This window comes from Coturnix japonica, unplaced genomic scaffold, assembly GCF_054131305.1.
Source record: "Coturnix japonica strain WE unplaced genomic scaffold, WE-NBRP24 Scf072, whole genome shotgun sequence".
Lineage (NCBI taxonomy): Eukaryota > Metazoa > Chordata > Aves > Galliformes > Phasianidae > Coturnix > Coturnix japonica.
Genome location: NW_028188975.1, coordinates 55,498 through 80,208, shown reverse-complemented (window position 1 = coordinate 80,208; position 24,711 = coordinate 55,498). Strand labels below are relative to the sequence as shown.

General features: G+C 57.8%; 1 protein-coding gene across 1 annotated transcript in view; it reads right to left on the bottom strand.

Annotated features, from left to right (window-relative positions):
• LOC146751588 (plectin-like) overlaps positions 1–24,711 on the bottom strand; it is a 91,927-nt gene that overhangs the window by 30,351 nt on the left and 36,865 nt on the right. The window contains exons 2-5 of the mRNA XM_085533971.1: positions 19,639–19,700; positions 12,487–12,501; positions 3,273–3,362; positions 752–787 (exon numbers count right to left, since the gene is read on the bottom strand). Of these exons, the coding sequence (XP_085390097.1) occupies positions 752–787; positions 3,273–3,362; positions 12,487–12,501; positions 19,639–19,700 (203 nt within the window). The remainder of the gene's footprint in view (positions 1–751; positions 788–3,272; positions 3,363–12,486; positions 12,502–19,638; positions 19,701–24,711) is intronic.

Here is a 24,711-nt window from a genome sequence, read left to right as displayed (position 1 = left end):
TACAATGGCGCTACGGAGCAGAGTCATAGCAGTGTGCTATGGGGCAGTGCTATGGGGCTGTGCTATGGGGCAGTGCTATGGGGCAGTGCTATGGGGCTGTGCTATGGGGCAGTGCTATGGGGCTGTGCTATGGGGCTGTGCTATGGGGCAGTGCTATGGGGCAGTGCTATGGAGCAGTGCTATGGGGCAGTGCTATGGGGCTGTGCTATGGGGCAGTGCTATGGGGCTGTGCTATGGGGCAGTGCTATGGGGCAGTGCTATGGGGCTGTGCTATGGGGCTGTGCTATGGGGCTGTACTGTGGAGCAGCGCTATGGGGCTGTGCTATGGGGCTGTGCTATGGGGCAGTGCTATGGGGCAGAGCTATGGGGCTGCGCTATGGGGCACGGTTATGGGGCTGTGCTATGGGGCTGTGCTATGGGGCAGTGCTATGGGGCTGTGCTATGGGGGCAGTGCTATGGGGCAGTGCTATGGGGCAGTGCTATGGGGCAGTGCTATGGGGCTGTGCTATGGGGCTGTGCTATGGGGCAGTGCTATGGGGCTGTGCTATGGGGCAGTGCTGTGGGGCAGTGCTATGGGGCTGTGCTATGGGGCAGTGCTATGGGGCTGTGCTATGGGGCAGTGCTATGGGGCAGTGCTATGGGGCTGTGCTATGGGGCTGTGCTATGGGGCTCTGCTATGGGGCTGTGCTATGGGGCAGTGCTATGGGGCTGTGCTATGGGGCTGTGCTATGGGGCAGTGCCCCACACTCACCAGGCGTAACCTCCTGATGACGTCTCGCTCCCGGGGCTGCCCCACATGGAGCGGGGGGAAAAGAGAGAGAGGGGGGGACAGAGAGAGGGAGAAAGAGGGTCAGAGAGCAGCTATGGGGCAGAGAGCAGCTATGGGGCAGAGAGCAGCTGTGGGGCAGAGAGAGCAGCTGTGGGGCAGAGAGAGCAGCTGTGGGGCAGAGAACAGCTATGGGGGCAGAGAGCAGCTGTGGGGCAGAGAGAGCAGCTGTGGGGCAGAGAGCAGCTATGGGGCAGAGAGCAGCTGTGGGGCAGAGAGAGCAGCTGTGGGGCAGAGAGCAGCTATGGGGCAGAGAGCAGCTGTGGGGCAGAGAGAGCAGCTGTGGGGCAGAGAGCAGCTATGGGGCAGAGAGCAGCTATGGGGCAGAGAGCAGCTATGGGGCAGAGAGCAGCTATGGGGCAGAGAGAGCAGCTGTGGGGCAGAGAGCAGCTATGGGGCAGAGAGCAGCTGTGGGGCACAGAGAGCAGCTGTGGGGCAGAGAGCAGCTATGGGGCAGAGAGCAGCTGTGGGGCAGAGAGCAGCTGTGGGGCAGAGAGCAGCTGTGGGGCAGGGAGCAGCTATGGGGCAGAGAGCAGCTGTGGGGCAGAGAGCAGCTATGGGGCAGAGAGCAGCTGTGGGGCAGAGAGGCAGCTGTGGGGCAGAGAGAGCAGCTGTGGGGCAGAGAGCAGCTGTGGGGCAGAGAGAGCAGCTGTGGGGCAGGGAGCAGCTGTGGGGCAGAGAGAGCAGCTATGGGGCAGAGAGCAGCTGTGGGGCAGAGAGCAGCTGTGGGGCAGAGAGCAGCTGTGGGGCAGAGAGAGCAGCTGTGGGGCAGAGAGCAGCTATGGGGCAGAGAGCAGCTGTGGGTCAGAGAGCAGCTGTGGGGCAGAGAGCAGCTGTGGGGCAGAGAGAGCAGCTATGGGGCAGAGAGAGCAGCTGTGGGGCAGAGAGAGCAGCTGTGGGGCAGAGAGCAGCTGTGGGGCAGAGAGAGCAGCTGTGGGGCAGAGAGAGCAGCTATGGGGCAGAGAGCAGCTATGGGGCAGAGAGCAGCTGTGGGGCAGAGAGCAGCTGTGGGGAAGAGAGAGCAGCTGTGGGGCAGAGAGCAGCTATGGGGCAGAGAGCAGCTGTGGGGAAGAGAGAGCAGCTGTGGGGCAGAGAGAGCAGCTGTGGGGCAGAGAGCAGCTGTGGAGCAGAGAGGGAAGTCGCTATGGGGCAGAGGGGTTCGCTATGGGGCAGACGGGGTTTGCAGTGGGGCATAGGGGGGTCGCTATGGGGCAGAGGGGATCACTATGGGGCAGCAGGGTTCGCTATGGGGCAGAGGGGATCACTATGGGGCAGCGGGGTTCGCTATGGGGCAGAGGGGATCACTATGGGGCAGCGGGGTTCGCTATGGGGCAGAGGGGTTCTCTATGGGGCAGAGAGAGGTCGCTATGGGGCAGAGGGGGTTGCTGTGGGGCAGACAGAGAGGGGGTTCGCTATAGGGCAGAGGGGGTCGCAGTGGGGCAGAGGGGGCCGCTATGGGGCAGAGGGGGGTTCGCTATGGGGCAGAGAGGGTCACTATGGGGCAGAGAGGGTCGCTATGGGGCAGAGAGGGGTCGCTATGGGGCAGAGGTGTCACTATGGGGCAGAGAGGGATCGCTATGGGACAGAGGGGGTGGCAGTGGGGCAGAGGGGGTCGCTATGGGGCAGAGGGGTGTCGCTATGGGGCAGAGAGGGTTTGCTATGGGGCAGAGGGGGGTCGCTATGGGGCAGAGAGAAGAGTTGCAGTGGGGCAGAGGTGGTCGCTATGGGGCAGAGGGGGTCAGTATGGGGCAGAGGGGGTAGCAGTGCGACAGAGGAGGGTCGCAGTGGGGCAGAGGAGTCGCTATGGGGCAGAGGGTGTTGCAGTGGGGCAGAGGGGTTCACTATGGGGCAGAGGGGGTTGTTATGGGGCAGAGTGGGGTAGCAGTGCAACAGAGAGGGGGGTCAGTATGCGGCAGAGGGAGGTCGCTATGGGGCAAAGGGGGGTCACAGTGGGGCAGACAGAGAGGGGGTCGCTATGGGGCAGAGAGGGGTCGCTATGGGGCAAAGGGGGGTCACAGTGGGGCAGACAGAGAGGGGGTTCGCTATAGGGCAGAGGGGGTTGCAGTGGGGCAGAGGGGGTCGCTATGGGGCAGAGGGGGTCGCTATGGGGCAGAGGGGGTTGCAGTGGGGCAGAGGGGTTAGCAGTGCGACAGAGAGGGGGGTCAGTATGGGGCAGCGGGAGTTCGCTATGGGGCAGAGGGGGGTCAGTATGGGGCAGAGGGGTTCGCTATGGGGCAGAGGGGTTTGCTATGGGGCAGAGGGGGGTAGTTATGGGGCAGAGGGGGTTGCTGTGGGGCAGAGGGGGTCGCTATGGGGCAGAGGTTGTTCGCTATGGGGCAGAGGGGTTCTCTATGGGGCAGAGGTTGTTCGCTATGGGGCGGAGGATTCGCTATGGGGCAGAGGGGGGTCGCTATGGGGCAGAGGGGGGTAGTTATGGGGCACCCACCAGCGTGTCTCCCGAGAGCACCTCGAGCAGCGAGATGAGGTTGTGTCCATCACGAAGGTCCTCGTACAAATCCTGCACGTGGCGCTGGGCCTGCGGGACACGGGACGTTATGGGGCAGCTTATGGGGCAGCTTATGGGGCAGCTTATGGGGCAGCTTATGGGGCAGGTTATGGGGCAGCTTATGGGGCAGGTTATGGGGCAGGTCATGGGGCAGGTTATGGGGGCAGGTTATGGGGCAGGTTATGGGGCAGGTCATGGGGCAGGTTATGGGGCAGCTTATGGGGCAGGTTATGGGGCAGCTTATGGGGCAGCTTATGGGGCAGGTTATGGGGCAGGTCATGGGGCAGGTTATGGGGCAGGTTATGGGGCAGCTTATGGGGCAGCTTATGGGGCAGGTCATGGGGCAGGTCATGGGGCAGCTTATGGGGCAGGTTATGGGGCAGCTTATGGGGCAGGTCATGGGGCAGGTTATGGGGCAGCTTATGGGGCAGGTTATGGGGCAGGTTATGGGGCAGGTCATGGGGCAGCTTATGGGGCAGGTTATGGGGCAGGTTATGGGGCAGGTCATGGGGCAGGTTATGGGGCAGGTCATGGGGCGGCTTATGGGGCAGGTTATGGGGCAGCTTATGGGGCAGGTTATGGGGCAGGTCATGGGGCAGGTTATGGGGCAGGTTATGGGGCAGCTTATGGGGCAGGTTATGGGGCAGGTTATGGGGCAGGTCATGGGGCGGCTTATGGGGCAGGTTATGGGGCAGGTCATGGGGCAGGTTATGGGGCAGCTTATGGGGCAGCTTATGGGGCAGGTTATGGGGCAGGTCATGGGGCAGGTCATGGGGCAGGTTATGGGGCAGGTTATGGGGCAGGTCATGGGGCGGCTTATGGGGCAGGTTATGGGGCAGGTTATGGGGCAGGTCATGGGGCAGCTTATGGGGCAGCTTATGGGGCAGCTTATGGGGCAGGTTATGGGGCAGCTTATGGGGCAGGTTATGGGGCAGGTTATGGGGCAGGTTATGGGGCAGCTTATGGGGCAGGTCATGGGGCCGGTTATGGGGCAGGTTATGGGGCAGGTCATGGGGCAGGTTATGGGGCAGGTTATGGGGCAGGTTATGGGGCAGGTCATGGGGCGGCTTATGGGGCAGGTTATGGGGCAGGTTATGGGGCAGGTCATGGGGCAGGTTATGGGGCAGCTTATGGGGCAGGTCATGGGGCAGCTTATGGGGCAGGTTATGGGGCAGCTTATGGGGCAGGTTATGGGGCAGGTTATGGGGCAGGTCATGGGGCCGGTTATGGGGCAGGTTATGGGGCAGGTCATGGGGCAGGTTATGGGGCAGGTCATGGGGCGGCTTATGGGGCAGGTTATGGGGCAGGTTATGGGGCAGGTTATGGGGCAGGTCATGGGGCAGGTTATGGGGCAGCTTATGGGGCAGGTCATGGGGCAGCTTATGGGGCAGGTTATGGGGCAGCTTATGGGGCAGGTTATGGGGCAGGTTATGGGGCAGGTCATGGGGCCGGTTATGGGGCAGGTTATGGGGCAGGTCATGGGGCAGGTTATGGGGCAGGTCATGGGGCGGCTTATGGGGCAGGTTATGGGGCAGGTTATGGGGCAGGTTATGGGGCAGGTTATGGGGCAGGTCATGGGGCAGGTTATGGGGCAGGTTATGGGGCAGGTCATGGGGCAGCTTATGGGGCAGGTTATGGGGCAGGTTATGGGGCAGGTTATGGGGCAGGTCATGGGGCAGGTCATGGGGCAGGTTATGGGGCAGCTTATGGGGCAGGTCATGGGGCAGGTTATGGGGCAGGTTATGGGGCAGCTTATGGGCAGCTTATGGGGCAGGTCATGGGGCAGGTTATGGGGCAGCTTATGGGGCAGCTTATGGGGCAGGTTATGGGGCAGGTTATGGGGCAGGTTATGGGGCAGGTTATGGGGCAGGTCATGGGGCAGCTTATGGGGCAGGTTATGGGGCAGGTTATGGGGCAGGTCATGGGGCAGCTTATGGGGCAGGTTATGGGGCAGATCATGGGGCAGGTTATGGGGCAGGTCATGGGGCAGGTTATGGGGCAGGTTATGGGGCAGGTCATGGGGCAGCTTATGGGGCAGGTTATGGGGCAGATCATGGGGCAGCTTATGGGGCAGGTCATGGGGCAGGTTATGGGGCAGGTCATGGGGCAGGTCATGGGGCAGCTTATGGGGCAGGTTATGGGGCAGATCATGGGGCAGCTTATGGGGCAGGTCATGGGGCAGGTTATGGGGCAGGTTATGGGGCAGGTCATGGGGCAGGTCATGGGGCAGGTTACGGGGCAGCTTATGGGGCAGGTTATGGGGCAGGTTATGGGGCAGGTCATGGGGCGGCTTATGGGGCAGGTTATGGGGCAGGTTATGGGGCAGGTTATGGGGCAGGTTATGGGGCAGGTCATGGGGCGGCTTATGGGGCAGGTTATGGGGCAGCTTATGGGGCAGGTCATGGGGCAGGTTATGGGGCAGGTTATGGGGGGGGAATGGGGGGCAGCTTATGGGGCAGGTTGTGGGGGGAAGGTTGGGGGCTGGTTATGGGGGGTAGGTTATGGGGAGTAGGTTGGGGGGCAGGTTATGGGGCAGGCTGGGGGGGGCAGTGGTTGGGGGGCAGGTTATGAGGGCAGGTTATGGGGGGCAGTGGTTGGGGGGCAGGTTATGGGGTGTCCCAGTTGAGGGCAGGTTGTTTGGGGTCAGCTTATGGGGAGTGTTGGTTGTGGGATGCGATGGTTGTGGGGTGTGATGGTTGTGGGGTGTGATGGTTGTGGGGTGGGAGTTGTGGGGTGTGATGGTTGTGGGGTGTGATGGTTGTGGGGTGTGATGGTTGTGGGGTGTGATGGTTGTGGGGTGCGATGGTTGTGGGGTGTGATGGTTGTGGGGTGTGATGGTTGTGGGGTGTGATGGTTGTGGGGTGGGAGTTGTGGGGTGTGATGGTTGTGGGGTGTGATGGTTGTGGGGTGTGATGGTTGTGGGGTGTGATGGTTGTGGGGTGTGATGGTTGTGGGGTGTGATGGTTGTGGGGTGGGAGTTGTGGGGTGCGATGGTTGTGGGGTGTGATGGTTGTGGGGTGTGATGGTTGTGGGGTGTGATGGTTGTGGGGTGTGATGGTTGTGGGGTGTGATGGTTGTGGGGTGTGATGGTTGTGGGGTGGGAGTTGTGGGGTGTGATGGTTGTGGGGTGGGAGTTGTGGGGTGTGATGGTTGTGGGGTGTGATGGTTGTGGGGTGTGATGGTTGTGGGGTGTGATGGTTGTGGGGTGTGATGGTTGTGGGGTGGGAGTTGTGGGGTGGGAGTTGTGGGGTGTGATGGTTGTGGGGTGTGATGGTTGTGGGGTGGGAGTTGTGGGGTGTGATGGTTGTGGGGTGGGAGTTGTGGGGTGGGATGGTTGTGGGGTGGGAGTTGTGGGGTGTGATGGTTGTGGGGTGTGATGGTTGTGGGGTGTGATGGTTGTGGGGTGCGATGGTTGTGGGGTGTGATGGTTGTGGGGTGGGAGTTGTGGGGTGTGATGGTTGTGGGGTGTGATGGTTGTGGGGGTGTGATGGTTGTGGGGTGTGATGGTTGTGGGGTGTGATGGTTGTGGGGTGGGAGTTGTGGGGTGTGATGGTTGTGGGGTGTGATGGTTGTGGGGTGCGATGGTTGTGGGGTGGGAGTTGTGGGGTGTGATGGTTGTGGGGTGCGATGGTTGTGGGGTGTGATGGTTGTGGGGTGTGATGGTTGTGGGGTGTGATGGTTGTGGGGTGTGACGGTTGGTTGTGGGGTGTGATGGTTGTGGGGTGTGATGGTTGTGGGGTGTGACGGTTGGTTGTGGGGTGTGATGGTTGTGGGGTGTGACGGTTGGTTGTGGGGTGCGATGGTTGTGGGGTGTGATGGTTGTGGGGTGTGACGGTTGGTTGTGGGGTGTGATGGTTGTGGGGTGTGATGGTTGTGGGGTGGGAGTTGTGGGGTGTGATGGTTGTGGGGTGTGATGGTTGTGGGGTGTGATGGTTGTGGGGGTGTGATGGTTGTGGGGTGTGATGGTTGTGGGGTGTGATGGTTGTGGGGTGTGATGGTTGTGGGGTGTGATGGTTGTGGGGTGGGAGTTGTGGGGTGTGATGGTTGTGGGGTGTGATGGTTGTGGGGTGTGATGGTTGTGGGGTGCGATGGTTGTGGGGTGTGATGGTTGTGGGGTGTGATGGTTGTGGGGTGTGATGGTTGTGGGGTGTGATGGTTGTGGGGTGTGATGGTTGTGGGGTGTGATGGTTGTGGGGTGTGATGGTTGTGGGGTGGGAGTTGTGGGGTGTGATGGTTGTGGGGTGTGATGGTTGTGGGGTGTGATGGTTGTGGGGTGGGAGTTGTGGGGTGGGAGTTGTGGGGTGTGATGGTTGTGGGGTGTGATGGTTGTGGGGTGTGATGGTTGTGGGGTGTGATGGTTGTGGGGTGCGATGGTTGTGGGGTGTGATGGTTGTGGGGTGTGATGGTTGTGGGGTGTGATGGTTGTGGGGTGGGAGTTGTGGGGGGTTGTGGGGTGTGATGGTTGTGGGGTGGGAGTTGTGGGGTGTGATGGTTGTGGGGTGTGATGGTTGTGGGGTGTGATGGTTGTGGGGTGTGATGGTTGTGGGGTGTGATGGTTGTGGGGTGGGAGTTGTGGGGTGTGATGGTTGTGGGGTGTGATGGTTGTGGGGGTGTGATGGTTGTGGGGTGTGATGGTTGTGGGGTGTGATGGTTGTGGGGGTGGGAGTTGTGGGGTGTGATGGTTGTGGGGTGTGATGGTTGTGGGGTGTGATGGTTGTGGGGTGTGATGGTTGTGGGGTGTGATGGTTGTGGGGTGGGAGTTGTGGGGTGTGATGGTTGTGGGGTGTGATGGTTATGGGGTGGGATGGTTGTGGGGTGTGATGGTTGTGGGGTGTGATGGTTGTGGGGTGGGAGTTGTGGGGTGTGATGGTTGTGGGGTGTGATGGTTGTGGGGTGTGATGGTTGTGGGGTGCGATGGTTGTGGGGTGTGATGGTTGTGGGGTGTGATGGTTGTGGGGTGTGATGGTTGTGGGGTGAGATGGTTGTGGGGTGTGATGGTTGTGGGGTGTGATGGTTGTGGGGTGCGATGGTTGTGGGGTGGGAGTTGTGGGGTGTGATGGTTGTGGGGTGTGATGGTTGTGGGGTGTGATGGTTGTGGGGTGTGATGGTTGTGGGGTGTGATGGTTGTGGGGTGCGATGGTTGTGGGTGGGAGTTGTGGGGTGTGATGGTTGTGGGGTGTGATGGTTGTGGGGTGGGAGTTGTGGGGTGGGAGTTGTGGGGTGTGATGGTTGTGGGGTGGGAGTTGTGGGGTGTGATGGTTGTGGGGTGTGATGGTTGTGGGGTGTGATGGTTGTGGGGTGGGATGGTTGTGGGGTGTGATGGTTGTGGGGTGTGATGGTTGTGGGGTGTGATGGTTGTGGGGTGGGATGGTTATGGGGTGCGATGGTTGTGGGGTGTGATGGTTGTGGGGTGTGATGGTTGTGGGGTGTGATGGTTGTGGGGTGGGATGGTTGTGGGGTGTGATGGTTGTGGGGTGGGAGTTGTGGGGTGTGATGGTTGTGGGGTGGGAGTTGTGGGGTGTGATGGTTGTGGGGTGTGATGGTTGTGGGGTGTGATGGTTGTGGGGTGTGATGGTTGTGGGGTGTGTTGGTTGTGGGGTGTGATGGGTTGTGGGGTGGGAGTTGTGGGGTGTGATGGTTGTGGGGTGTGATGGTTGTGGGGTGTGATGGTTGTGGGGTGTGATGGTTGTGGGGTGTGATGGTTGTGGGGTGTGATGGTTGTGGGGTGTGATGGTTGTGGGGTGTGATGGTTGTGGGGTGGGAGTTGTGGGGTGTGATGTTTGTGGGGTGGGAGTTGTGGGGTGTGATGGTTGTGGGGTGGGAGTTGTGGGGTGTGATGGTTGTGGGGTGTGATGGTTGTGGGGTGGGAGTTGTGGGGTGTGATGGTTGTGGGGTGTGATGGTTGTGGGGTGTGATGGTTGTGGGGTGTGATGGTTGTGGGGTGCGATGGTTGTGGGGTGTGATGGATGTGGGGTGGGAGTTGTGGGGTGTGATGGTTGTGGGGTGTGATGGTTGTGGGGTGTGATGGTTGTGGGGTGGGAGTTGTGGGGTGTGATGGTTGTGGGGTGTGATGGTTGTGGGGTGTGATGGTTGTGGGGTGTGATGGTTGTAGGGTGGGAGTTGTGGGGTGTGATGGTTGTGGGGTGTGATGGTTGTGGGGTGTGATGGATGTGGGGTGGGAGTTGTGGGGTGTGATGGTTGTGGGGTGTGATGGTTGTGGGGTGGGAGTTGTGGGGTGTGATGGTTGTGGGGTGTGATGGTTGTGGGGTGTGATGGTTGTGGGGTGGGAGTTGTGGGGTGTGATGGTTGTGGGGTGTGATGGTTGTGGGGTGGGAGTTGTGGGGTGTGATGGTTGTGGGGTGTGATGGTTGTGGGGTGTGATGGTTGTGGGGTGTGATGGTTGTGGGGTGTGATGGTTGTGGGGTGTGATGGTTGTGGGGTGTGATGGTTGTGGGGTGGGAGTTGTGGGGTGTGATGGTTGTGGGGTGTGATGGTTGTGGGGTGGGAGTTGTGGGGTGTGATGGTTGTGGGGTGGGAGTTGTGGGGTGGGAGTTGTGGGGTGTGATGGTTGTGGGGTGTGATGGTTGTGGGGTGTGATGGTTGTGGGGTGCGATGGTTGTGGGGTGTGATGGTTGTGGGGTGTGATGGTTGTGGGGTGTGATGGTTGTGGGGTGTGATGATGGTTGTGGGGTGTGATGGTTGTGGGGTGTGATGGTTGTGGGGTGTGATGGTTGTGGGGTGTGATGGTTGTGGGGTGGGAGTTGTGGGGTGTGATGGTTGTGGGGGTGTGATGGTTGTGGGGTGGGAGTTGTGGGGTGTGATGGTTGTGGGGTGTGATGGTTGTGGGGTGTGATGGTTGTGGGGTGTGATGGTTGTGGGGTGTGATGGTTGTGGGGTGTGATGGTTGTGGGGTGTGATGGTTGTGGGGTGGGAGTTGTGGGGTGTGATGGTTGTGGGGTGTGATGGTTGTGGGGTGTGATGGTTGTGTGGTGGGAGTTGTGGGGTGTGATGGTTATGGGGTGGGATGGTTGTGGGGTGTGATGGTTGTGGGGTGTGATGGTTGTGTGGTGGGAGTTGTGGGGTGTGATGGTTGTGGGGTGTGATGGTTGTGGGGTGGGATGGTTATGGGGTGCGATGGTTGTGGGGTGTGATGGTTGTGGGGTGTGATGGTTGTGGGGTGTGATGGTTGTGGGGTGGGAGTTGTGGGGTGTGATGGTTGTGGGGTGGGAGTTGTGGGGTGCGATGGTTGTGGGGTGTGATGGTTGTGGGGTGTGATGGTTGTGGGGTGGGAGTTGTGGGGTGTGATGGTTGTGGGGTGTGATGGTTGTGGGGTGTGATGGTTGTGGGGTGTGATGGTTGTGGGGTGTGATGGTTGTGGGGTGTGATGGTTGTGGGGTGGATGGTTGTGGGGTGTGATGGTTGTGGGGTGTGATGGTTGTGGGGTGGGAGTTGTGGGGTGGGGAGTTGTGGGGCAGAAGCAAATGTATGGCATGGTGTGCCCCCCAGCCCCATTGCAGCCCCTCTCAAGTGTGTGCCCCACAGACCCCTGTGTGCCCCATAGATCCCAGTGTGCCCCATAGATCTGTGTGCCCCATAGATCTGTGTGCCCCACAGATCCCAGTGTGCCCCATAAATCCCACTGCGCCCCACAGACCCCTGTGTGCCCCATAGATCTGTGTGCCCCATAGATCCCAGTGTGCCCCATAGATCTGTGTGCCCCATAGATCCCAGTGTGCCCCATAGATCTGTGTGCCCCATAGGTCCCAGCGTGCCCCATAGATCTGTGTGCCCCACAGATCCCAACGTGCCCCACAGATCCCAGTGTGCCCCATAGATCTGTGTGCCCCATAAATCCCACTGCGCCCCACAGACCCCAGTGTGCCCCATAGATCTCAGTGTGCCCCATAGATCTGTGTGCCCCATAGATCCCAACGTGCCCCATAGATCCCAGTGTGCCCCATAGATCCCAGGGTGCCCCATAGATCTGTGTGCCCCATAGGTCCCAGCATGCCCCATAGATCCCAGTGTGCCCCATAGATCTGTGTGCCCCACACATCCCAGTGTGCCCCATAGATCCCAGTGTGCCCCACAGATCTGTGTGCCCCACAGATCCCAGTGTGCCCCATAGATCTGTGTGCCCCACAGATCCCAGTGTGCCCCATAGATCTGTGTGCCCCATAGATCCCAGTGTGCCCCACAGATCCCAGTGTGCCCCATAGATCCCAGTGTGCCCCATAGATCTGTGTGCCCCATAGATCCGTGTGCCCCATAGATCCCAGTGTGCCCCATAGATCCCAGTGTGCCCCATAGATCTGTGTGCCCCATAGATCCCAGTGTGCCCCATAGATCTGTGTGCCCCATAGATGTGTGTGCCCATAGATCCATGTGCCCCATAGATCCTAACATGCCCCATAGATGTGTGTGCCCATAGATCCGTGTGCCCCATAGATCCTAACATGCCCCATAGATCTGTGTGCCCCACAGCGGCCCCTACTGCAGTGCAGGGTCAGGTGTGTGTGAGACAGGGGGCACACACACATGTACACGTGTACACACACACATGTACATGTGTACACATACACACATGTACACGTGTACACACACACACATGTACATGTGTACACATACACACATGTACACGTGTACACACACACACACATGTACATGTGTACACATACACACATGTACACGTGTACACACACACACATGTACGTGTGTACACACACACATGTACATGTGTACACACACACATGTACACACACATTTACACACATACTTACATACATGCATGTCCAAGCACACACATGTACACACACACATGTACACAAACACACATGTACCCACATGCATGTCCAAGCACACACATGTACACACACACACGTGTATACACACACATGTACACACATGTACACACATGTACACATACATGTACCCACATGCATGTCCAAGCACACACATGTGCACACACATACATACACACATGCACACACACATGAACCAACACAAACACACGTGCACACACACACACGTGTACAGACACACACACACGTGTACAGACACATACACACACGTGTACAGACACACACACACGTGTACAGACACACACACACACACACGTGTACAGACACACACACACGCGTGTGCTCACACCCACCTTCTTGCATGAGTGCTGTGGATGAGAGAGGAGAGAAATCAGGGGAGGAACATGGAACGGGGCACACAGAACATGGGATAACATACATGTAACATGGGGTGACATACATGGAACATGGGATAACATACATGTAACATGGGATGACAAACATGGAACATGGGATAACATACATGTAACATGGGATGACACACATGGAACACGGGATGACATACATGGAACATGGGATGACATGCTTGTAACATGGGATGACACACGTGGAATACGGGATGAAATACATGGAACACGAGATGACACACGTGTAACACGTGATGACACATAAGGAACATGGAATGACATACATGGAACATGGGATGACATACATGGAACATGGGATGACATACATGGAACATGGGATGACACACACGGAACACAGGCTGACACACGTGGAACATGAGATGACACACATGGATCATGGGATGACACATGTGGAACACGGGATGACACACGTTGAATACGGGATGAAATACATGGAACACGAGATGACACACGTGTAACACGTGATGACACATAAGGAACATGGAATGACATACATGGAACATGGGATGACACACATGTAACATGGGATGACACATGTGGAACACGGGATGACACACATTGAACACGTGATGACATGCATGGAACATGGGATGACATACTTGTAACATGGGCTGACACACGTGGAACATGGGATGACATACATGGAACATGGGATGACACATGTGGAACACGGGATGACACATAAGGAACATGGAATGAAATACATGGAACACGAGATGACACACATGGAACATGGGCTGACACACGTGGAACATGGGATGACATACATGGAACATGGGATGACACATGTGGAACACGGGATGACACATGTGGAACATGGAATGAAATACATGGAACATGGGATGACATACATGGAACATGGGATGATACACATTTAACACAGGCTGGCACACGTGGAACATGGGATGACACGCGTGGAACATGGGATGACACACATGGAACACAGGATGACACATGTAACATGGGATGACACAGGTGGAACACGGGATGACACACGTGGAATACGGGATGAAATACATGGAACATGAGATGACACACGTGTAACACGTGATGACACATAAGGAACATGGAATGACATACATGGAACATGGGATGACATAAGTGTAGCATGGGGTGACACATGTGGAACATGGGATGACACACATGAAACACGGGATGACATACATGGAACATGGGATGATACACATTTAACACGGGCTGGCACATGTGGAACATGGGATGACACGCGTGGAACACAGGATGACACATGGAACATGGGATGACATACATGGATCATGGGATGACACATGTGGAACACGGGATGACACACGGGGAACATGGGATGACAAACGTGGAACACGGGATGACATACATGGAACATGGGATGATACACATTTAACACGGGCTGGCACACGTGGAACATGGGATGACATACAAGGAACACAGGATGACACATGGAACATGGGATGACACACGTGGAACACAGAATGACATACATGGAACACGAGATGACGCACGTGGAACACGGGATGACACACATGTTAGGTGTGATGACACATGTTAAACGTGTTGCTGCACGGTGTGACACACGCAGCCCACTTCGCATGACATGCAGCACACGGCTCACACACGGCACTTCGCACACACGCAGCACACGCAGTGACATGCATGGGGCACGCGTAGGCACACATGGAACACAGAGTGACACACATGGAACATGCTGTGACACACATGGAACACGCAGTGACACGCATGAAACACACACTAACACGCATGGAACAAGCAGTGACACGCATGGAACACACATTGACACGCATGGAACAAGCAGTGACACGCATGGAACACACATTGACACACATGGAACAAGCAGTGACACGCATGGAACACACATTGACACGCATGGAACAAGCAGTGACACGCAGTGACACGCAATGAACACGCAATGAACACGCAGTGACACGCTGTGGGGGGGGGGGCTGACACGGAGCTGTGGGTCGGACCTGGGGGGGATGTGGGGCGCTGCAAGGGGCAACGTGTGGGGCACAGTGTTGCAGTGTGTTGCAGCGTGTTGCAGCGCTGCGGTGTGTTGCAGTGTGTTGCAGTGTGTTGCAGTGCACTGCAGTTGTTGCAACGTTGCAGCGTGTTGTTGCTGTGTTGCAGTGGGGATGCAGCGGGTTGCAGCGTTGCTGTGTGTTTCAGCGTGATGCAGCAATGCGGTGTTGTTGCAGTGCATTGGAGCATGTTGCAGTACGTTGCGGTGTGTTGCAGTGCACTGCAGTTGTTGCAGCGTGTTGTGTGGTTGCAGCGTTGCCGTGCATTGCAGCGCGTTGTTGCTGTGTGTTTCAGCATGATGCAGCGCTGCAGTGTCGTTGCAGTACGTTGCTGTGTGTTGCTGTGCACCGCAGTGTGTTGCAGCGTGTTGCATTGCTGCAGCATATTGTTGCTGTGTTGCAGTGGGGACGCAGCACGTTGCAGTGCGTTGCAGCGTGTTGCATTGCAGCACTGCAGCGCTATTGTGGTGCGTTGCAGCACGTTGCAGTGTGTTGCAGTGCGCTGCAGTTGTTGCAACGTTGCAGCGTGTTGTTGCTGTGTTGCAGTGGGGATGCAGCGGGATGCAGCGTTGTGGTGTGTTTTAGTGTGATGCAGCTCTGCAGTGTTATTGCAGTGCATTGCAGCACGTTGCAGTACGTTGCGGTGTGTTGCAGTGCACTGCAGTTGTTGCAGCGTGTTGTGTAGTTGCAGCGTTGCCATGCATTGCAGCGCGTTGTTGCTGTGTGTTTCAGCATGATGCAGCGCTGCAGTGTCGTTGCAGTGTGTTGCAGCGTGTTGTGTTGCTGCAGCGTGTTGTTGCTGTGTTGCAGTGGGGACGCAGCACGTTGCAGTGTGTTGCAGCGTGTTGCATTGCAGCACTGCAGCACTATTGTGGTGCGTTGCAGTACGTTGCAGTGTGTTGCAGTGCACTGCAGTTGTTGCAACGTTGCAGCGTGTTGTTGCTGTGTTGCAGTGGGGGTGCAGCGGGATGCAGCGTTGTGGTGTGTTTCAGTGTGATGCAGCACTGCGGTGTTGTTGCAGTGCATTGGAGCATGTTGCAGTACGTTGCGGTGTGTTGCAGTGCACTGCAGTTGTTGCAGCGTGTTGTGTAGTTGCAGCGTTGCCATGCATTGCAGCGCGTTGTTGCTGTGTGTTTCAGCATGATGCAGCGCTGCAGTGTCGTTGCAGCGTGTTGCAGTACGTTGCTGTGTGTTGCTGTGCACCGCAGTGTGTTGCAGCGTGTTGCATTGCTGCAGCATATTGTTGCTGTGTTGCAGTGGGGACGCAGTGCGTTGCAGCGTGTTTCATTGCAGCACTGCAGCGCTATTGTGGTGCGTTGCAGTACGTTGCAGTGTGTTGCAGTGCACTGCAGTTGTTGCAACGTTGCAGCGTGTTGTTGCTGTGTTGCAGTGGGGATGCAGCGGGTTGCAGCGTTGCTGTGTGTTTCAGCGTGATGCAGCAATGCGGTGTTGTTGCAGTGCATTGGAGCACGTTGCAGTACGTTGCGGTGTGTTGCAGTGCACTGCAGTTGTTGCAGCGTGTTGTGTAGTTGCAGCGTTGCCATGCATTGCAGCGCGTTGTTGCTGTGTGTTTCAGCATGATGCAGCGCTGCAGTGTCGTTGCAGTGTGTTGCAGCGTGTTGTGTTGCTGCAGCGTGTTGTTGCTGTGTTGCAGTGGGGGCGCAGCACGTTGCAGTGCATTGCAGCGTGTTGCGTTGCAGCACTGCAGTGCTATTGTGGTGCATTGCAGTGTGTTGCAGTGTGCTGCAGTTGTTGCAACGTTGCAGCGTGTTGTTGCTGTGTTGCAGTGGGGATGCAGCGGGATGCAGCGTTGTGGTGTGTTTTAGCGCGATGCAGCACTGCGGTGTTGTTGCAGTGCATTGGAGCATGTTGCAGTACATTGCAGTGTGTTGCAGTGCACTGCAGTTGTTGCAGCGTGTTGTGTAGTTGCAGCGTTGCCATGCATTGCAGCGCGTTGTTGCTGTGTGTTTCAGCATGATGCAGCGCTGCAGTGTCGTTGCAGCGTGTTGCAGTACGTTGCTGTGTGTTGCTGTGCACCGCAGTGTGTTGCAGCGTGTTGCATTGCTGCAGCATATTGTTGCTGTGTTGCAGTGGGGACGCAGCACGTTGCAGTGCGTTGCAGCGTGTTGCATTGCAGCACTGCAGCGCTATTGTGGTGCGTTGCAGTACATTGCAGTGTGTTGCAGTGCACTGCAGTTGTTGAAACGTTGCAGCGTGTTGTTGCTGTGTTGCAGTGGGGATGCAGCGGGTTGCAGCGTTGCTGTGTGTTTCAGCGTGATGCAGCACTGCAGTGTTGTTGCAGTGCATTGCAGCACGTTGCAGTACGTTGCGGTGTGTTGCAGTGCACTGCAGTTGTTGCAGCGTGTTGTGTAGTTGCAGCGTTGCCATGCATTGCAGTGCGTTGTTGCTGTGTGTTTCAGCATGGTGCAGCGCTGCAGTGTCGTTGCAGTGCATTGGAGCACGTTGCAGTACGTTGCTGTGTGTTGCAGTGCACTGCAGTTGTTGCAACGTTGCAGCGTGTTGTTGCTCTGTTGCAGTGGGGATGCAGCGGGTTGCAGCGTTGCTGTGTGTTTCAGCGTGATGCAGCACTGCGGTGTTGTTGCAGTGCATTGCAGCATGTTGCAGTACGTTGCGGTGTGTTGCAGTGCACTGCAGTTGTTGCAGCGTGTTGTGTAGTTGCAGCGTTGCCATGCATTGCAGCGCGTTGTTGCTGTGTGTTTCAGCATGATGCAGCGCTGCAGTGTCGTTGCAGCGTGTTGCAGTACGTTGCTGTGTGTTGCTGTGCACCGCAGTGTGTTGCAGCGTGTTGCATTGCTGCAGCATATTGTTGCTGTGTTGCAGTGGGGACGCAGCACGTTGCAGTGCGTTGCAGCGTGTTGCATTGCAGCACTGCAGCGCTATTGTGGTGCGTTGCAATACGTTGCAGTGTGTTGCAGTGCACTGCAGTTGTTGCAACGTTGCAGCGTGTTGTTGCTGTGTTGCAGTGGGGATGCAGCGGGATGCAGCGTTGTGGTGTGTTTTAGTGTGATGCAGCTCTGCAGTGTTGTTGCCGTGCATTGCAGCATGTTGCAGTACGTTGCAGTGTGTTGCAGTGCACTGCAGTTGTTGCAGCGTGTTGTGTAGTTGCAGCGTTGCCATGCATTGCAGTGCGTTGTTGCTGTGTGTTTCAGCATGATGCAGCGCTGCAGTGTCGTTGCAGTGTGTTGCAGCGTGTTGTGTTGCTGCAGCGTGTTGTTGCTGTGTTGCAGTGGGGGCGCAGCACGTTGCAGTGCATTGCAGCGTGTTGCGTTGCAGCACTGCATTGCTACTGTGGTGCATTGCAGTGTGTTGCAGTGTGCTGCAGTTGTTGCAACGTTGCAGCGTGTTGTGTGTTGCAGTGGGGATGCAGCGGGATGCAGCGTTGTGGTGTGTTTTAGCGCGATGCAGCACTGCGGTGTTGTTGCAGTGCATTGGAGCATGTTGCAGTACATTGCAGTGTGTTGCAGTGCACTGCAGTTGTTGCAGCGCGTTGTGTTGTTGCAGCATTGCAGCGTGTTGTTGCGCCGTCTCAGCGCTGTTGTGTTGCAGTGGGGGCGCAGCTTGTTGCAGCGCTGCGGTGTGTTGCAGTGATGCAGCACCGCCGTGTTGTTGCAGCTTAGTTGCGGCGTTGCTGTGCTGCAGTGGGATGCAGCGTGTTGCAGTGCTGTGTTGCTGCGGTGCATCGCAGTGTTACAGCGCTGCGTTGTTGCTGCGGTGTGTTGCAGTGCTGTGTTGTTGCAGTGCATTGCAGTGTTGCAGTGCTGCGCTGTTGTTGCCGTGCGCTGCAGTGTTGCATTGCTGCAGTGCATTGCAGTCTTGCAACGCGTTGCAGTGCTGTGTTGCTGCAGTGCGTTGCAGTGTTGTGTTGTTGCGTTGTTGCTGCAGTGCATTGTCGTGTTGCATGGTCATGGTGTTGCAGTGTTGCTACAGTGTTACAGTGCTGCGCTGGTGTTGCAGCGCACTGCAGTGCTGCACTGTTGCTGCATGGTGTTGCAGTGTTGTTGCGGTGTTGCGGTGCCTTGCAGTCTCTGCAGTGCTGTGTTGTTGCTGCAGTGTGTTGCTGTGTTCCAGTGTTGCAGTGCTGCATTGTTTTTACAGTGTTGCAGTGCTGCGTTGTTGTCGCGGTGCATTGCAGTGTTGCATGGTTGCAGTGTCGCCGTGCATTGCCGTGTTACATGGTTGCTGTGTTGCAGTGCATTGCAGTGTTGCATGGTTGCAGTGTCGCAGTGTCGCATGGTTTGCAGTGCTGCATTGTTGCTGCGGTGCGTTGCAGTGTTGCATTGTGGCAGTGTGCTGCAGTGCATTGCAGTGTCTCAGTGTTGCATGGTTGCAGTGTCTCAGTGTTGCATTGTTGCAGTGTCTCAGTGTTGCAGTGCTGCATTGTTGTCGCGGTGCATTGCAGTGTTGCATGGTTGCAGTGTCTCAGTGCATTGCCGTGTGAGCATGATTGCGGTGTTGCAGTGCAATGTTGTGTTGCATGGTTGCAGTGCATTGCCGTGTTGCATGGTTGCAGTGTTGCGGTGCATTGCGGTGTTGCAGTGCATTGCTGTGTTGCATGGTTGCGGTGTTGCAGTGCATTGCCGTGTTGCATGGTTGCAGTGTTGCAGTGCATTGCTGTGTTGCATGGTTGCGGTGTTGCAGTGCATTGTTGTGTTGCATGGTTGTGGTGTTGCAGTGCATTGCTGTGTTGCATGGTTGCGGTGTTGCGGTGCATTGCCGTGTTGCATGGTTGTGGTGTTGCAGTGCATTGCTGTGTTGCATGGTTGCGGTGTTGCAGTGCATTGCAGTGTTGCATGGTTGCAGTGTTGCGGTGCATTGCTGTGTTGCATGGTTGCGATGTTGCAGTGCATTGCCGTGTTGCGTGGTTGCGGTGCCTCAATGTTGCGCTGTCGCAGTGTTGCAGTGCTGCGTTGTTGTTGCAGTGCATTGCAGTGTTGCATTGCTGCAGTGTGTTGCAGTGTCTCAGTGTTGCAGTGTCTCGGTGTTGCAGTGTTGCAGTGTTGCAGTGTTGGTTGCATTGTTGCATTACCTTGAGCAGGTGCTTGTTGACCCATTTGGTGAAGGTTTTCTTCTGCACGCGGTCACGCTCGTCTGAAACACAACGGGAACAGCTGGCGTCAATGGGGGGATATGGGGGGATATGGGGGGTAATGGGGGGCTATGGGGGGTAATAGGGGGCAATGGGGGGCAATGGGGGGCTATGGGGGGGTAATGGGGGGCAATGGGGGGTAATGGGGGTAATGGGGGGTAATGGGGGGCTATGGGGGTAATGGGGGGTAATGGGGGTAATGGGGGGTAATGGGGGGAATGGGGGGCAATGGGGGGAATGGGGGGCAATGGGGGGCTATGGGGGACAATGGGGGACAATAGGGGGTAATGGGGGGCAATGGGGCACAATGGAGGGCAATGGGGGGTAATGGGGGGCTATGGGGGTAATGGGGGATAATGGGGGGTAATGGGGGGAGATGGGGGGCAATGGGGGTAATGGGGGCCTATGTGGGTAATGGGGGGCAATGGGGGTAATGGGGGGTAATGGGGCACAATGGGGGCAATGGGGGGCAATGGGGGTAATGGGGGGCAATGGGGGGTAATGGGGGGCAATGGGGGGCAATGGGGGGTAATGGGGGGCTATGGGGGGTAATGGGGGGCTATGGGGGGCAATGGGGGGCAATGGGGGATAATAGGGGGTAATGGGGGGTAATGGGGGGCAATGGGGGGCAGTGGGGGAAAATAGGAAGAAATGGGGGGCAATGAGGTTTAATGGGGGGAAATGGGGGATAATGGGGGTCAATGGGGGTGAATAGGGGGGTATGGGGGTAATGGGGGGTAATGGGGGGTAATGGGGGGCAATGGGGGGCAATGGGGGGCTATGGGGGTAATGGGGGGTAATGGGGGGCAATGGGGGGCAATGGGGGGCTATGGGGGTAATGGGGGGTAATGGGGGGCAATGGGGCACAATGGGGGGCAGTGGGGGGCAATGGGGGCAATGGGGGGCAATGGGGGGCAAAGGGGGGTAATGGGGCACAATGGAGCACAATGGGGGGCAATGAAAGTTAATGGGGGGCAATGGGGGCAATGAGAGTCACAATAGGGGACAATATGGGGCAATAGGGGGTGATGGGGGGCTAATGGGGGGCAATGGGGGGCAATGAAAGTCAATGGGGGGCAATGGGGGCAATGGGGGGCATTGGGGGTAATGGGGGATAATAGGGAGTAATGGGGGGTAATGGGGGGCAATGGGGGATAATAGGGAGTAATGGGGGGCAATGGGGGGCAATGGGGGGTAATGGGGGGTAATAGGGGCAATGGGGGGCAATGGGGGGCTATGGGGGCAATGGGGGGTAATGGGGGTAATGGGGGGTAATGGGGGGCAATGGGGGTAATGGGGGGCAGTGGGGGAAAATAGGAAGAAATGGGGGGCAATGAGGTTTAATGGGGGGAAATGGGGGATAATGGGGGTCAATGGGGGTGAATAGGGGGATATGGGGGCAATGGGGGGCAATGGGGGGCTATGGGAGGTAGTGAGGGACAATGGGGGCTAATGGGGCACAATGGGGGCAATGGGGCACAATGGGGGGCAGTGGGGGGCAATGGGGGTAATGGGGGGCAATGGGGGGCAATGGGGGATAATGGGGGGTGATGGAGGGCAATGGGGGGCTATGGGGGGGTAATGGGGGGCAATGGGGGGTAATAGGGGCAATGGGGGGTAATGGGGCACAATGGGGGGTGATGGAGGGCAATGGGGGGCAATGGGGGGTAATGGGGGGCAATGGGGGGCTATGGGGGGCAATGGGGGTAATGGGGGGCTATGGGAGGTAATGGGGGGCAATGGGGGTAATGGGGGGTAATGGGGCACAATGGGGCACAATGGGGGGTGATGGAGGGCAATGGGGGCAATGGGGGCAATGGGGCACAATGGGGGGCAATAGGGGGTGATGGGGGGTTATAGGGAGCTGTACAGCACTATGGGGCTGTGTCACGCTATGGGGCAGTGCTATGGGGCTGTGCTATGGGGCTGTGCTATGGGGCTGAGCTATGGGGCTGTACTATGGGGCAGTGCTATGGGGCTGTGCTATGGGGCTGAGCTATGGGGCTGTACTATGGGGCAGTGCTATGGGGCTGTGCTGTGTCACACTATGGGGCTGTGCTATGGGGCTGTACTATGGGGCAGTGCTATGGGGCACACTATGTGTCGCTGTGCTATGGGGCTGTGCTGTGCTATGGGGCTGTGTCACGCTATGGGGCAGTGCTGTGCTATGGGGCTGTGCTGTGCTATGGGGCTGTGTCACGCTATGGGGCAGTGCTGTGCTATGGGGCTGTGTCACGCTATGGGGCAGCGCTGTGCTATGGGGCTGTGTCACGCTATGGGGCTGTGTCACGCTATGGGGCAGCGCTGTGCTATGGGGCTCACTATATGTCACGCTATGGGGCTGTGCTGTGCTATGGGGCTGTGTCACGCTATGGGGCAGCGCTGTGCTATGGGGCTGTGTCACGCTATGGGGCTGTGTCACGCTATGGGGCAGCGCTGTGCTATGGGGCTCACTATATGTCACGCTATGGGGCTGTGCTGTGCTATGGGGCTGTGTCACGCTATGGGGCAGCGCTGTGCTATGGGGCTGTGTCACGCTATGGGGCTGTGTCACGCTATGGGGCAGCGCTGTGCTATGGGGCTCACTATATGTCACGCTATGGGGCTGTGCTGTGCTATGGGGCTGTGTCACGCTATGGGGCAGTGCTGTGCTATGGGGCTGTGCTATGGGGCTGTGTCTCACTATGGGGCAGTGCTGTGCTATGGGGTGTTGCTGTGGGGCACACTATAAGTCACGCTATGGGGCAGTGCTGTGCTATGGGGCTGTGTCACGCTATGGGGCAGTGCTGTGCTATGGGGCAGCGCTGTGCTATGGGGCTGTGTCACGCTATGGGGCAGTGCTGTGCTATGGGGCAGTGCTGTGCTATGGGGCAGCGCTGTGCTATGGGGCTGTGTCACGCTATGGGGCAGTGCTGTGCTATGGGGCAGTGCTGTGCTATGGGGCAGCGCTGTGCTATGGGGCTGTGTCACGCTATGGGGCAGTGCTGTGCTATGGGGCTGTGTCACGCTATGGGGCAGTGCTGTGCTATGGGGCAGCGCTGTGCTATGGGGCAGTGCTGTGCTATGGGGCTGTGTCACGCTATGGGGCAGTGCTGTGCTATGGGGCTGTGCTATGGGGCTGTGTCTCACTATGGGGCAGTGCTGTGCTATGGGGTGTTGCTGTGGGGCACACTATAAGTCACGCTATGGGGCAGTGCTGTGCTATGGGGCTGTGTCACGCTATGGGGCAGTGCTGTGCTATGGGGCAGCGCTGTGCTATGGGGCTGTGTCACGCTATGGGGCAGTGCTGTGCTATGGGGCAGTGCTGTGCTATGGGGCAGCGCTGTGCTATGGGGCTGTGTCACGCTATGGGGCAGTGCTGTGCTATGGGGCAGTGCTGTGCTATGGGGCAGCGCTGTGCTATGGGGCTGTGTCACGCTATGGGGCAGTGCTGTGCTATGGGGCTGTGTCACGCTATGGGGCAGTGCTGTGCTATGGGGCAGCGCTGTGCTATGGGGCAGTGCTGTGCTATGGGGCTGTGTCACGCTATGGGGCAGTGCTGTGCTATGGGGCTGTGCTATGGGGCTGTGTCTCACTATGGGGCAGTGCTGTGCTATGGGGTGTTGCTGTGGGGCACACTATAAGTCACGCTATGGGGCAGTGCTGTGCTATGGGGCTGTGTCACGCTATGGGGCAGTGCTGTGCTATGGGGCAGCGCTGTGCTATGGGGCTGTGTCACGCTATGGGGCAGTGCTGTGCTATGGGGCAGTGCTGTGCTATGGGGCAGCGCTGTGCTATGGGGCTGTGTCACGCTATGGGGCAGTGCTGTGCTATGGGGCAGTGCTGTGCTATGGGGCAGCGCTGTGCTATGGGGCTGTGTCACGCTATGGGGCAGTGCTGTGCTATGGGGCTGTGTCACGCTATGGGGCAGTGCTGTGCTATGGGGCAGCGCTGTGCTATGGGGCAGTGCTGTGCTATGGGGCTGTGTCACGCTATGGGGCAGTGCTGTGCTATGGGGCTGTGCTATGGGGCTGTGTCTCACTATGGGGCAGTGCTGTGCTATGGGGTGTTGCTGTGGGGCACACTATAAGTCACGCTATGGGGCAGTGCTGTGCTATGGGGCTGTGTCACGCTATGGGGCAGTGCTGTGCTATGGGGCAGCGCTGTGCTATGGGGCTGTGTCACGCTATGGGGCAGTGCTGTGCTATGGGGCAGTGCTGTGCTATGGGGCAGCGCTGTGCTATGGGGCTGTGTCACGCTATGGGGCAGTGCTGTGCTATGGGGCAGTGCTGTGCTATGGGGCAGCGCTGTGCTATGGGGCTGTGTCACGCTATGGGGCAGTGCTGTGCTATGGGGCTGTGTCACGCTATGGGGCAGTGCTGTGCTATGGGGCAGCGCTGTGCTATGGGGCAGTGCTGTGCTATGGGGCTGTGTCACGCTATGGGGCAGTGCTGTGCTATGGGGCTGTGTCACGCTATGGGGTGTTGCTGTGCTATGGGGCAGCGCTGTGGGGCGGTGCCGGTTCCCGCTGTGGCACCGGAAGCGCCACGGGGAAAAACCGCGTGTGACTCACAGACACGGAATGTGGGACTGCCCCATAGAGCTGCCCCATAGAGCTGCCCCATAGCGTGACACATAGAGCTGCCCCATAGAGCTGCCCCATAGCGTGACACATAGTGTGCCCTATAGCGTAACACAGCCCCATAGCATTGCCCCATAGGGCAACCCCACAGAGCTGCCCCATAGAGCTGCCCCATAGGGCAACCCCATAGAGCTGCCCCATAGAGAAACTCCATAGAGCTGCCCCATAGAGCTGCCCCATAGAGCTGCCCCATAGAGCTACCCCATAGAGCAGCCCCATAGAGCTGCCCCATAGAGCTGCCCCATAGAGCTGCCCCATAGAGCTGCCCCATAGAGCAACTCCATAGAGCTGCCCCATAGCGTGACACATAGAGCAGTCCCATAGAGCTGCCCCATAGAGCTGCCCCATAGCGTGACACATAGAGCTGCCCCATAGAGCTGCCCCATAGCGTG